Source organism: Alligator sinensis, unplaced genomic scaffold (assembly GCF_000455745.1).
Source record: "Alligator sinensis unplaced genomic scaffold, ASM45574v1 scaffold927_1, whole genome shotgun sequence".
NCBI classification, from domain to species: Eukaryota; Metazoa; Chordata; order Crocodylia; family Alligatoridae; genus Alligator; species Alligator sinensis.
In genome coordinates this window covers 1406385-1421771 of record NW_005842155.1, presented here as the reverse complement: position 1 = coordinate 1421771, position 15387 = coordinate 1406385, and the positions used below count along the sequence as shown (strand labels likewise).

Sequence of the window (15387 nt, the reverse complement as noted above, 5' to 3'; positions counted from 1 at the left end):
GGGCGCCACGCGCCGTGCTGGCCAAGGTGCTGTGCGACCAGCTGCTGGGCGCGCCCGTGGCCGTGCTGGCCTTCTACACGGGTGAGTGCGGCCCCGCGCCCCGCTTCTCCCCCAGCCTCCCCGAGGAGCCCTGCCTGCGCCTGGGCTCTGGGCACCGCCGGCTCTCCCAGTGCCTTGGCCATGGCTTTGGCCACTTGTGCCGTGGGCTCTGGGCGCTGCTGGCTCTGCCAATTAAATAAAAAATTAAAGAAATGTTTCGTGTTCCCAGCCAAATCAAGTCCAAATCCATGAGTCAATCCAGAACCATATGTGGCCCTACAACCGGCAAACATCCTCCACCACCACCTGGGGCTTCAGATATTTCCAAAGTCTTTTGGCCGGCATCCTACGTGGAGGCTTGGATGCCCCCAAGTTTTGCCTGCCCTCAGCCATATGGCTGCAGAAGCAAGCGGGGGAGGAGCCTCCCATTTCCATAAAGTGGGCTTTAAGCCCCAACACCTTGGCAAGTACTAAGCCATGCCAGAAGCCGGGAACGCTTAAAGAAAACTGCCTTTGTGGGCCCAGATACATGGTGTTTCCCTTGCCAGGTAAGTATCAAAGTGTCTGAACCTACCAGAAGGATAGATTAGCACAGCCCAGGTCAGGGCTTTGGCCACTTCTGCTGCAGGCTCTGGGCACTGCCGGCTCTGCCAGCATCCGAGCCAGGGCTTCAGCCACTTCTGCTTTTGTGAAGGTGCAAAATGACTTGTCACATCCAGTTGGGAAAGAGCATGCCAGCTTGGCTTGCTGCTTGCCTGTTACCAGGGGCCCCAGTGGGATCAGTGGGACTACGTTTCTGTAGGGTCTGAGTCTGCAGGATGCCATGTGCCACTTGTCACTCACTGAATTTCACCATCAGCCTTCTACACATGGCTTGGGAAGCAATTTGGGGATCTTTGGGCGCATCTGCATGAGATGCTAACAGCGCAGTAGCCTAACACTGTGCAATAGCACATCACAGCACAAACAGTGCTAATACACTACTGCATAGTATTATTACGCTACTGCACAGTAGCATCACTTAAAAGGCATTCGCCGGTGCTACTGCTCAGTAACTCTGGTAACTGTGCATTTAATATGGACTTGATTATACAAGTACTTAATTAAATGCACAGTAACCCCTGCACATTAATGAACATATAGATGCTCTTAGAATGAATACTAACATGAGTAATTACTCATGTAATTGTAACTGCTGATTACTCGCTATTGATCTAGTGGGCCAGAGCCATCGTGGCATGGCTTGTGTTTTGCCTCTGCTGCTGCAGATTGAAAAAGAATTACACCAGTGCAGAAGTGTTGTGACAGCTGTGAATCAGCCTCAGAGCCTTTTCTTAATCCCAAATGACACAAAACACTTTACAGATTCATTGTACAAACTTTATCTAATCAAATCTGAATCTTTTACTTCACTTGCCAAATAGTATCAGCCCCCTCCTTCACAACAGCTGCTTAACAGCAACTAACAGCTTTGTGGGACAGTGGATGTATCTACATGAGATGGCTTATTGTGCATTAGACTAAGCTAATGTGCGGTAAAGAATCACTGTCTACACGTGCACAGCAATTACTTCACAGTATATTAGTTTAATGTGCTGTTTCCTAGTACCTGTGAATACGTGTAGATGCTGACTGGGAGTAAATTGCTTCTGGTCAGACTAGGCAGCAGGGGATCACAGGGTGGGGAGGCGGGGCACTACCTCACAGCCACGTGGAAATGGGACTTGTCCCAATCTCCACATAGCTGGGAGGCAATTTAAGCCTCTCTGTCCCCACCCCCATGCCCCCAGCTTAGGGCTAGCCCGATCTTCCCCTGACTGGGACAGAGCTCCCTGTCGAGCCAGGACAGCTCTTCCTCCTCCACCCTCTGGAGCTTGGGGCTAAGCCCCTGTGCCCTCTGCCAGCCCAGGGCTGGCACCTGGGGGAGCTCCCCTGGCCACTGTAGGGGGGCAGAGCAGGGCAGGAGCAGCCCTGGACTGAGCTGCTCCTGTTGGGCTCAATTTGCTTCTGATGGGGGTGCATGTGTAGACACTCGCCAGGGAGCGCCTTGGTGGCAAATTGCAATTAACTGATGACAATATTGTGTCACCCTAAGAAAAGCTAATGAATGCAAAAAAGACTTTAAAATGAGTAGGATGGTTATAGAGATGGGAATAATTTAAGAAAAGATGATAGAACAGGCTAGTGTAAAATGTAATTCTCATTTAATTTAAAGTAAGCGTGAGATCAGACTCAAGATGATTAGAATCATTTAACTCAGTAGCAGGATATTCTTATTTTATGGCCCCAAAAAAGAAGTAATTTAATTTATGTTTGAAGGGAAAAGAAGGGAAGACCAAGCTCAAATTAAATGTTATTGTGTGTCACAGTATGAACAAATAAATGCACAAAATGGTTTGATTAGAAGCATAGCCATAATGTGAGGGATGAAACTGATGTAACTAACAGGGCAGTGTGTTACTAGGGGCAAAGCTGGAGGAATTGGCAAGCCTCTTAGGATATTGCCTGGAACTAGAAGCAGTGTGGCTATGTTAGTGCAGCACTGTATGTGGGCTGCTCTGCTAAGAGGCCAGGGGGAGTGCTGCCTTTTGGGAATCTTACACAGGACACGGAAATCTCACAGTATGCCTCCAATTAGAAGGACCAAGTAAACTATACAAATAAAGCTGTAATAACACTGTAATAGGAGACCTGTATAGTGTAACAGGATAGGCACCCAGGTGCAGTAGTAAATTATACTGCAGAAGCACATAATTACAGTGCATAATACACTATGTATACCACAGCCTGAAAATCTCTGTTATGAGCCAATCCTGAGCTGTGCTATGCAGCTTCAGAGTCCCTGGATACAATAGTAATCTAGTCTGTGATTTTAAGATCAGAAGGTATTATTACTATTAGGTAGTCTAACCACTTGTGTAACAATGGCCATCCCTTCTGGCTGAACTAGAAGTTAACCTGCAGTAAGTACAACTTTTACACTTCATGTAAACCATCCAGACTATGTTGCATGGTGACTGCTGCAGGGGTTAGACCTTCGGAGCTAATCTAGGTACTGTGTATGAATGGCATTCTGACCACCTGGTTATATAACCCTGAACAAAGTGCCTAGTCTTGTCTACTCCATAGTTTCTACCATTGGCACCATGGGCAAATTATATTGTAGTCCCTGAACATGCAGCCTAGTGAACTTTGTTGATAGGATTAAAGGAGTCAGTAGATCAGGAATTGTTATTGGGCAGTATAAATCAGCCATGTGGAAAATATTTGCTTTTGTTTGTTTTCTAGCTTTCAAAATGGTATGTGACGTTTTTCCAGAAGGTAACAAGTGGGATACAATGCAAAAATAAAATTAATTTAAAAAATGTTTTCATATTTGCCATTTTTCTGCTTGTCCTAAATATTTTGCTACCAGGTATGAGTATACTTCAGGGGAAAGAGGACATTTTCTCAGACTGTAAAAAGAAATTCTGGAATACTTATAAGGTGAGGTAATGACCTCATTGACAAACAACTATCCCCCTCATGCTTGTAGTCCTTCTCCCTTGTGCTTGTTGTCTCTCCCCTTCATGCTTGTCATCTCTCCCCCTCGTGCGTGTTTGTGAATGGTACAGTTAAATCACAATGTGAAGAAAACTTTTTCAAAGTTTGTTTGATATGATTTTTCCTTCTTTCAACTTTTTGTGTTGGGACTCTCTGCAGGAAGACTACAATAATTCTGAAATACGGGTGATCTGATATAGTCACTATCTCCAGATGGGCAAGTTGACTCCATCCTTAAGTTGTAAAATATATGTCCTTAATAAAGTACCTGACTATATGTGAACAAGAGCATCACACTGTAACAAAGATAGCTACACCCAAGGGTCCTGAGAAGTAGCCATATATAGATGTTTAGTTATTAACACACTTGGCACTGCTTATGTGAACACCTGTTCAGAACATTTGTTTTAAGGGCATCTTTGTTTAGTAGTCTGTATTCTTTGCTAACAGATTTCTCACTTACAGAAACATAATTCTTCCCTTTAAAAAGACTTTGATGACTAAAAATGTCAAGTTTTAGCTTATTTTTCTATGTATGTAGAATCACAGGAAATTATTATTATCATAAAATCATGTTGTGGGAGACTGTATCAAAAGCTTTGCTAAAAGGATGTACACCACATCCACAGAACCAGTCATCTCATCACAGAAGGCAATCAGGTTGGTCAGGCATGACTTGACCTTGGTGAATCCATGCTGACTGTTTGTAATCATCTTCTCCAAGTGCTTAGAAATGGATTCCTTGAGGATCTGCTCCATGATCTTTCCAGGGACTGAGGTGAGGCTGACCAGTCTGTAGTTCCCTGAATCCTCCTTTTTTCCCTTTCTTAAATATGGGCAATATGTTTGTTCCTTTCCAATTATCTGGGACTTCTCGCGATTGCCATGAGTTTTAAAGATGACGGCCAGTGGCTTTGCAATTACACCAGCCAACTCCCTTGGCACCCTCAGGTGCATCCTGTCCAGCCCCCACTTGTATATGTCCAGCTTTTCTAAATAGTCCCTAACTTGTTCTTTCGCTCCTGTTGTCTGCTCACCTCCTCCCCAAACTGTGCTTACAGGTACAGTAGTCTGGAAGCTGACCTTGCCTGTGAAGACTGAGGTGAAAAAGGTATTGTGCACTTCAGCCTTTTCTGCATCCTCTGTTGCAAACTTGCCTCTCCCATTCAGTGAGAACCCACACTTCCCCTAATCTTCCTCCTGTTACTGACATACTTGTAGAAACCCTTCTTGTTATCCTTCACATCCCTTGCTAGCTGCAAATCCAATTGCACTTTTGCCTTCCTGACTTCATCCCTGCATGCCTGAGCAATACTATACTCTTATACTCCTCCTTAGTTGTTTGTCCAGGTTTTCACTTTTTATAAGCTTCCTTTTTGTGAAATAGTTTACTGAAGAGTTCCCTGCTAAGCCAAGCTGGTCTTCTGCCATTCTTGCTGGTCTTCCTGCACATCGGGATGGTTTGTTCCTGTATTCTCAGCAAGACTTCTTTAAAGTACAGCCAGCTCTCCTGGACTCCTCTCCCCCTCAGACTGGCTTCCCCGGAGATCCTGCCCATGAATTCCCTGAGTGAGTCAAAGTCTGCTTTTCTGAAGTCCAGGGTCCTTATTCTGCTGCTCTCCATCCTTCCTTTCTTCAGGATCCTGAACTCAATCATCTCATGGTCACTGCTGCCCAAGTTGCCATCTACTAGTACATTCTCCACCAATTCTTCTTTGTTTGTGAGCAGCAGGTCAAGAAGAACATGGCCCATAGTTGGCCACTCCAACACTTGTACAAGAAAGTTGTTCCCAACGCTCTCCAAAAACTTCCTGGATTGCCTGTGCACTGCTGTATTGACTTCCCAGCAGATGTCAGGGTGATTGATGTCTCCCATGAGAACCAAGGCCTGTGATCAGTAAACTTCCGCTAGCTGTTTGAAGAAAGCCTCATCCACCTTATCCTCTTGGTCTGGTGGTCTATAACAGCCCCCCACCACAACATCACCCTTGTTGCTGTCTCTCCTCTGACCCTAACCCAAAGACTTTCAGCAGGCCTATCTCCTAGATTGGTAGGTATGTGACAGTGATAGATTGTAAAACTGAGCTAACCAGTAATTTTCAAGATTTTCCAAGCCCCTGAAAAAATATATAGTAGCAGAAGAAAGTAGGATGAGCAGCACAACATTAAAGGTGGAATCCTGTTTCCCTTTGTGACTCTATATGGCAGTTTTCTAGCCAACTACTTGGCTGTTTTAGGCTTTGACTTTGCGGTGTGGATGTATAAGTATGTGCGTGTAGACATGCACAGTAGTGGTATACACTGGCCAGATATATATGCATGTACCTGAATGTAAGTCCCAGACAGTTGATGGGGAAGAAAGAGTGCCCCTCTCCAAAAAATACACCAGGAAGCTGAAGGAACTTTTGAACCTGTATCTCTTTGACATCCTAGCATAGGACTTTAACCACCACACTGCAGGTTAGACATTATCTAGTCCCCACCCTGGTACTTCTTTGAAGCTGGCCCTCTGGACAGCCAAGAGAGGGAGGTATGTAGGGCCAGAAGGAATGAGACAGCTGGATGGTGCGTGGCTTAGCAAGATGGCTGCTATTACTAGTGACTGGCCGACTGTTTTCACAATTTAGATGGAGATGTGTGTCCAGAGTGGGTGCGCACATGTAACCATCTGTGTACCCAGCTAGTGTGGAGCCTGTTAGGTGTGTGTAGTCGATGTATGCACACATGTGTGTCCATAATACAGGGAAACACTCACTACATGTATGTAAGTGGCATTTTTGGCATTTATGAAGCTAGAAAACTGCCATTTAGATGTACAAGGGGAAACAATTCAATTCTAGGTATATTTTTCCTCACTTAATGGGGCCACATGGGCCATGCATTGAAAAAGGAGCATTTTTTTTAACTATAAAATAAGGGTTCTCGAAAGTGCGGCTGATAGACCAAGTGTGCCCTGCCAGCTCTTTTGATGCAGCACACCACCCAGGACTGCCTCTTTGAAATAGCTCTTTACGGGGTGAAACTTTGCAAACCCTTGCTATAGAAGCCCCATATTCTTATAAACAGGGATCTGGATTTCCTGTTTTCCATGGAAAAATGGAAAAAACCCCCACGTATTTTCCCTTTTACCTGAGTAAAACATGGATTTTTCATTTTAACAGAGAAACATGGATTTTTCACTTTTGCAGAGAGCTCTCTGCAGGCTGGCAGAGCTGCAGTCTACAAGGGGCTGGGGGGAGTGATGGGAGGGTGGTCAGGCAAGGGACACCATGTGCACACATGCACATTGCTGCCAGGCTGCCTGGACAGCAGCTCCCACAGGTAAGTCTGGGGGTGATGTGGGGACTGAGGCCCCCATAGGGAATGAAGAGGGAGTTGGGCAGGGCTGGGGATGCTGCCCAGCTGGGGTGGTGCATGGGGCCCAGAGCTGGAATGCATGACTGCATGGCCCCAGCGGGGAGTGGGACGGAGCCGTGGGTGGCTCGTCCAGAGGGCAGGGGGAGGGGCTGGCTCCCCTTTGCGGTGCGCATTTCCAGGCAGGACAGAGGGGACACATGCCCTCCAGATTTGTTCATGGGGCAGGGGCAGGGACAGGTGCAGGCTGCCTGCTGTGGGGTCTAGCTCCCTGCCCTGCTACCCTCCCTCCAGGGCTCCCACAGCCCGGCAGGTGGAACTTGGCATGGCAGGGCAGAGCAGAGTGGGGAAGCTCGGTGCTGCTGCTGCGAGCCCTACACTGCCACGGCAATGCACCCCCTGCCTGCCCAGCAGCAGTGAGGGTGGTGGCTTGGAGCTGTTCCCCTCACTGCTGCCTGGTGGGCAGGGGGCACATTGCCCTGGCAGCATGGAACTTGCAGTGACAAGGAGTTTCCCTGCCCAGCTGCACTCTGCCCTGCTGCACCAGGTCCTACCTGCTGGGCCCCAGAGGCCCCAGGGGAGGGCAACAAGGTGAGGAGCCTGAGTCCACAGCAGGCAGCCACCCCCGCCCCTGCCATCATGGGCTCCGCTTTGGCTATGCTACCCATGGAGGAGGGGGAGCCGTTTTGCTGCAGCAGCAGCTGCCGCCTCCCGCAGGTGGCATCTGGGGCTTGGGCACTGCTGTGGGGGGCAGGGGTCTGTGGACCCAGGGCCCTGGCCCTGTAGCCCTGGCAGCTGGGGGCCTCCTCCATCAGGGCTGGGCGGCTGTGGGTGGGGGGTGACGGGCCTGGACTTGCGTCCTGGTGAGTCAAGGGAGCTCTGATTTTTCATGATAAATCCCAAATCAAGTACCAAAATTTATAGGTACTTAGAAATTATTTTGTTATAGCAATTGAGGCACTGGTAGGCTTCCAAATTGTTTTAAAATTGTAAATATATCAGTAAAACATTGTATTCAATTGATACCTATATATATAATGGCATTTCATTTTGATCTCGGATTTTGGGATTTTAATCAGAGAATTTGTGATTTTTAAACAGAAAACCTGCTTATAAACAATACCCATTGCACTGTTAAACAGTGCCCTTCTATTGGCTTTGCTTACTCTGACTTAATTAATTTATCACTTCAGCTCTGAGAAATAGCTTTATAGTATATGAGCAAATAGAAGGAATATTGTAAGTGTGAAATAAATATAGAGTTCAATGGCATTTTTCATGCACAAATGACATAAACATTCATACATTTAAGCATTTGTTCACCCATCTGGTAAATGCACTTACATATCGGGTGTCATGTGACTAAAGTCTGGCTGTATTCAGATTTTAACATTTAAAATTAGTCAGAATGCTATCTCTTAGAAATGTTTAGGGATGCACCTAGGGGATAAGTACTTTTAAATAAGGCAACCTTTAATTTGAACAGCCTTATCTCTAATTCAGCCCCCCCCTTTTATTAAAGGTATTAAAATACCTTTTCTAAGGTATTTTCTATTCCTTGTCTTATCCTATAGATTAAATGCATGTATGAAATGTATAATAATAATAAATCACTTTCATTTCAGACTGGGCTGATGTACTGGCCTTTCGTACAGGTGAGTTTCAGTGTTAATTCAGTACCTTTCTTTACCATGAATCCTGATTCATCATTTCTGGTGCACCTAATCTTCAGTAGGAAGTCAGTGGAAATTTTAGGTGAGTAGGATCAGAGACTAACATTGCCTGGAGCACTCACTGAAATTTTTTTCTTTCCAAAACACAGCTGTCAAACTTCATCTTGGTCCCTGTTTACCTGAGGACAGCTTACACTGGACTCTGTGGCTTTCTCTGGGCTACCTTCATTTGCTTTTCACAACAGAGTGGGGATGGCACGGCAAAATCAGTTTTTCAGTTGTTCCAAAGAGAGAAGGTCAAAACAGATGATGAACCATCAGAGAAATGAAAATGATGTTTAATGAAGTATTCCTATTAAGTGGTTAAACAGTACTTATAAAAGCCAGTGAATTATCCTGCCAGCTGATTGCTCTTGCAAATGAATATTTCTCCCAGTGTTCAGTGGTGAATGTATGAGTGGAGCAATTTGTTTTTGTGCCTGTTTAGTTTTGCACAAAAGAGGCCAGTTGCGTATTTGTGTTTAATTATTTTAATGCTGCCAGCCCATCTCCTCTGGGACTATAGCCTGTAACAGGGCTGTGCAAGCATTTGCACATCATGTCTGCCAGCATCACTGGGGAGAAATATTAACTGTAATTTAATTTTCAAGCAACTTATAATTGCTAGAAAAGCAAGAATAGAACATTAAATCATCAGTGTTTGTACATGCCAATTATTATCAGGGCAGGATTCCTTTTGCAGAACAACATTTACTGAAGTTTTCTCTGAATTCCAAAAAAGTGGCATTAAATTTGTATTAATTCTGAGATAACAGAAACTATTTCATAGGGGCCATTTTCTTATAATTTTTTGATTCTTGTCTTAGTCTTCATGAGAAGCTATACAAATAATAACCTTTCAGAATTTACCAGCTAAGCTCAAAATTTGTTTGCTCAACCTTTCCTATAACAATAAGGGGAAAATTTAAGGTTACCTTGCTGTAATTGGATTTCTTTGAGAAGGATTTTATATTAAGGACATACATCAGCAATATGTCGCTCATATGGCAGAACCTGACTAACTAATAGAAAGCCCATATGCACTTCTTGCCCATCAGCTACTCATTTCTGAATGCTGTGGAAAGGGTATAAAGGGGGGAGTGCAGTCATCTCGGTTCCTTCCTCTTGCTTCCTTAGGGTGAAGACTGAATTACGATTTTGAGGGAGAGGGGAAGGTGTGCAAGGAATGGAGTGTGCAGAGCCTGTCTCAAAGAACTCCATTTCTGACCAAGTAACCTTCGTATCTCCTTCACATGGCCTTTGTATATTCTCACTCATAAGAGATTGGTATGTAGTGACTCTGGAAAGAGGGTAGGACAAGGTGAAAAATGATTATCACATTGAGCATACCTCTGGAAGAAGGTATGGTGATTTCTGCTGTGTAAATGGAATGGGACTCAAAATAGCAACTTTATACATTCCCATGACTGGAATAAATATGAGACTAGCTAACAAAGATGCCTCTGCTCTAGTAGAATAGGATGTTTTGCTTTATGGAATGAGGATGGCAGCTAATTTTTAAGATTAGGCAAGTTTAAATAGTGAAAGCCCTCTTAGGGCACATCCAGACGAGTGCAGATGTTCGTATCCCTGGGGACAAGTAGCAGCGGCACAATTTGTGCCGCTGCTACTTGTCCCTGGCGAACGCCTGTGCCACACATGCTCTGTGTGTGGCAGGTTACTCTGAGTGGGGTAGGGGAGGCTGGGGCCAGCAGCTATGCTGTCCCCAGCAGCCTTGCCTATGTTCCTGGGGGCCACCCAGGGCTGCAGCCATGGCAGGAAGCCTGGCCAGCAGCTGGAGTGTCTCTCCAGCCAGCCAGGCTCCAGTTTTGGGCAGCACGCGCTGCCGCCTCATGTGCCACTCTGCTTTTTTTCAGCATGGGCTTTTTTACCCATGCTGAAAAAAAAAGCCCCTTGCGCTGCAAGGTAGCAGCACAGGAAACACCTGCATGTGCGGTGTGTGATGCTGCAGATGGGCCTACGGTGCCACATATTGCACATCTGCGCTTGTCTGGACACAGCTCTAATGTACAAAGTATTTCATTTAGTTTCTGTTTTATGAAAATGAGAATTGGAGAATAACAGTAAGTTTCTGGCTTGATTAATGTAGAATTCCCCAAGTAGAATAGGGAAAAACTTAAGAGGCAAATGTAAAACTAATTCGTCCTTTTAGCCCAAAGTTCTTGTAAGTTATTTACTCCCATTCCTGTTGTCACTACTAGAAAAACTGTTTTTATAAAGAACATTCACTTAAAAGTTTCAAACAGATCCTTCATTAACTGTATGAGTTAATGTCTGGCACTTCAGAAGGGGAATAAATGTTATGAGAACCTGTAAGGATCTCATAGTGGTTGTCATGAACAAACGGTAATCTGTTGTCAGTACAAGACTGGACTGTAGAGCCTTTGCATGATGCATTCCTACTCAGTTCCATTGTTCATGGGTCTTAGAGGGTCGTATCTAAGGCTGTATCCAATGAAGACTTCCTTTTCTGAGATTTCTGATGCACAGTATTAGGCTCGGATCTTTTTTTAGCTATCTTCTTACAAGTTAGAAGAGGATGACAGAGTCAGTGATGGCACCCTATGATATTTACTCTTAGTTTTGTTTGCATGTGCATCTGGTGTGAAGCTGGCTTCTTGTCAGAATTGGTTGTAGCATCAGATTTGTGGGGATTAGCTGCAAGTATGTCTAAAGGACTAAAATCCATTGTTTTAGCCTCTCCTTTCTTGCCTTTGGGATATAGGTCTTACAAGTGGACTTTTGTTCTTCTCTGAGACATGCAAGTCACTGGGACAAGCAATTAAAGTTTTGCCCTTTGCTTTTTATATCCACCATTGCTTCTTCTAGATTTGTGCTGATGTTACCAAGATTACTACCAGCCAAAACATGGTTTATGTAACCATATGTACATTGTATTGCTATCTAAATCTAAGCAATTAATTACTGGTAGGCAGCACTAGGAGAAGGATCCAGTCCTGGTGTCTGCAGTGGTTCCTAATCTGTTATTGATGATGTTTGGAAGGAATTAAGGCAGCCAAAATGCCACTTTCCTTTTTGCAGCCTCCCCCAGAGAATGCTGGGCAGTGAGTACAGGAAGGGCAGGAAAGGAACATGGGCATTCCAACAGATGCTCTATTCAGGCTCTCCCACTACAGCTGCCTGCAACTTCTGCATCTCATGACTGCAAATATGTAGCAGCCACTCAAAGGAGAGTGAATATCTGTTTAAAACAAAAAGATACCCAAATAGAATGAGTGAATGGAATTTCACAAACCTGCCCAACTGTTGGATTGTTATTGCTGTGTGGGTATTCATTGTCCTCAAGCTAATGAAGCAATTCAAAGGTGACTTTATTTATTCTGCTTAATATATTTAAAATCAGAATTATGCTTTAGTGTTTCTATTCCTTTGCAGTAAGTTTATGGATGAAGGTATATTATAGAGAGAATATAAATATTCACAAGCAGATAAGAAATAATGTGGCCAAATGAATGCTTTTATTGTAGGTCGTGATTTTATTTTTATTTCTGCTTGTGGCTTAACCTGTATAGTGATAAATTCAGTTTACTAAGGAAAAAAATGAAACTTTAACATAGTGCCAGTGAAGTGAAAACAGGAGATAACATTAGGTCAGGAGATGCTGACAAAACTTTCAAGAAAGAATATATATGCTCACTGGAAAAGCTGTATATATAAGAGAAGTGTTGGAGTGATCCTTGCCTCTTGCATTCTTGGACCATCATGCCTACAACATACTTTGGTGGAGATATCTTTTACTGGACCAACCCTGTGGCTGGGAGAAGAAAGCTGGTCTAAAATCTCATCCAAACATGCAGTTGGTCCAATAAAAGATATCACCTCCCCCCCTCCCCCGCAAATATCTTTGAATAAGAAAACATTTGGAAAACTTTCCACTTGTGATCTTTTTTAACTTTCACCAATAAATGTGGCAACATTGGATTGTTGCATAATAAATAATATTCTGTTCAGTATTAAATTACGAATATAATAGATTCATAGTGGGAGAAAATACCTTCATTTATTTCCCTTTCTCTGTAACTTGATATTGTCAGCATGGATAAATGAAAATGTTGTTAAGTATGTAGTTCTTGGAGAAAAAAAGAGGGACAGAAATATGGCGATGTTTACTGTATGCTATTAACATTATTAACTTGTGAATAAAGTGAGTCCTATATATTACAGTTGGCTAGCAAACTTTGAGATTCTTTTGGAGCAAGCATGTTAGAGGATGGTCACAATAATGATATCACTTGATGCCTTCTCTAATCAAAGTAAAGGGCTCAAAGCATTGGTGCCACTCTTTTCTCTCCAACTCCCTGAGGCACAGTGTAATTTTTGAGGCTATTGATTGTTAATTATTTTTTTACTAAAGATGATAAGTCTGTGTGTCAGGGAATATTTTGTGGTTAGTGGTGCATGGGAGATACAAGAGTGCATGTTCTTTTTGACTCTTTTGGACTAATATATTGTTGCCTACAATAGCAAAAGACTGGACTCAGTAACGCAGTTGGTCCCTTTCAGTCCGATGTGCCTGTGTTCCTAGAAGTATTTAATGAATGTAATACCTTTTTCTGTTTTAAAATCTTTGGTTGCTTATACAACCTGTGTGCATTACATTGTACATTTTTCTGATGTTACCTATCTGCTCGTGAATTTGGGCCAAACCCTGCAGTGCCATTGACTTAAAAAGGAGTTTATCTGTGAATGGATTTATTTCTATGTTTCTACAATGTGAAGCATATGGGAAAGTTGTTTTTAGGCTCTTTTATAGAATCATAGAAAATTAGAGTTGGAATGGACCTCAGGAGGTCATCTAGTCCATCCCCCTGCTCAAAGCAGGACCATCCTTGAATATATCATCCACTTTTATGATAGTGGAGCATGCAGTTCTTATATTTCAGCGAACTTTGTAATCTAACTGATCCTTTTACTCCCGCTGTTTTTCTTGGGTAGTTGTTAAGAACCTGACCTTTGTTTCTGTTTTAACGTTGGCAGCTAGCATGACTATTTCAGGGAAAAAACACTGCAAAACAGTAGTTTATCTTGGGTCAGATTCTCAGCTGGTGTAAATTGGAATAGTTCCTTAAAGTCCTTAGACCTCTGTCACTATACCCTGAGAATCAGTCCCTGTACTTCTTGAAAGTACTCTGATTTCTTAGCACTTTATAGATTAGGAGCTGCTAATTTGACCTTTCTGACACACACACATTTATTTGCCTCTTGTACAAGTCCAGGCAAATTTGTTGGTAATTTAGAAATAATCAAAAATAATTTAAAAAATACTGGATTATGGAGCAGTATCTGGCCAGGGTTTGTTTGGCCATATACTTGGCCAGATACTCTTGTTTGTTTGGCTGCTTATTTCATAAATAGTTACAGAGTCAGGTTTTTGAGACTAATTTGTACTAGTTTTAATGTCAGCTGAAAACAGTGCACGATTCAGCTCCCAGAAAGATATGGATAGACATTAGAAAACAAGTGGGTAGTCAGCAGAAAGGAGGAACTCTTTGCTAACAGCCATTGGCTAGGTATACAGGTAAGAACTTCATTTCATGGAATTGTTTCTAAGATCAAATTGGAAGAGAAGATAGGAATGGAAATCCATTTTATTCAGTGTAGCTTACACAGGGTCTGGATTTAGCCAAATGAGAAGTAAAAAATATGCGTTCCTATTATACTTGTTTTAAAAAATGCACCTTCTTAGCTTATTCTGGAAGCTAAATTACATTCTGCTAGGACTTCAAGTTAGCATGCTGAGAATTTCTCACCCTGGAAAGAAGCAGTTGGAGATATTACACAGAACCTTAGGTTTCATAGTATGCTGCAGAAGAAGACATGGGAGTGTGAATTTTTACTGTGTGGATATTTACCTACTGTGGATACTTCTTACATGTACAGGAAGTAATGCTATTGGTGCCACATATGAAGCTTATTGGCTTCTGCCTTCCCATTCTTTGCTGCTAGTGCCAGTGCACTCTTTATAGCAATGGGACCAGGGTACTAAAGGTACTGGATAAGAAACATTGATTTCAGTTTTACTGGAAAATTGTTATGTTTTTGCAAAAAATAAACATTCATTATTGCTTTTTGGCTCTAGCTGTCTTAAATGGTGTGTGCATAAGGCCATGTTCTTGTAAAAATTGTATGGGCTCTTCATAGACTGCAAGCAGGAACTTAGTTTTATGTCATATCCAAATATTGACACCTCCCATAGCATAAAAAACAGGATAGGAGGATTATCTTCTACTGTTTAATAACCTTCTTTAGCAGGTGGAGAAGTTGAGGGTATGGACAGATGGACATATACTGAGCTAAAGGGGATAAAGGGACTTGTGGCAGGTCTACGCTCACAGTGCCGTCACTGGCTTTCCCTGCCCACCTAAGCTTGCTGCACCAGGGTCTACTCACCTGCCATGACTTGATGGTACCTGAGGTTCCACTGGAAGAAGTTGTTCAGTGTTTCTTGATGACCCTGAGCACCTTGGATGGTGCTTCGTCTGTGGGGCTCCTTACCTCCTCTTCATCCCACCCTTTTCCACTCAGGTGATCTGGTTTGGGTCTTAGCAAGAACTGGGTGTGCTTCAGGCACTGTCCATTCCTCCCAGGAGAGCTGTCTCCATGCCTCTTAACAGGCCTCACAACTCAACAATACATGAAATGAAATTCGTCCTAGGATGTGAGCAAGCAGAGCAATGATGCTTGCTGTATCATATCT

At 43.4% G+C, this 15387-nt stretch overlaps 1 protein-coding gene across 1 annotated transcript; it reads left to right on the top strand.

The window, feature by feature from the left end:
- Positions 1-8: 8 nt before the first annotated feature.
- MPV17L (MPV17 mitochondrial inner membrane protein like) lies at positions 9-10220 on the top strand (the record flags this gene model as incomplete). Its single annotated transcript, XM_014520797.2, has 4 exons — positions 9-81; positions 3455-3525; positions 8562-8591; positions 8759-10220. Coding segments are annotated over 4 exons (354 nt in total), but the record flags the coding sequence as incomplete, so codon positions are not given.
- Positions 10221-15387: the final 5167 nt, after the last annotated feature.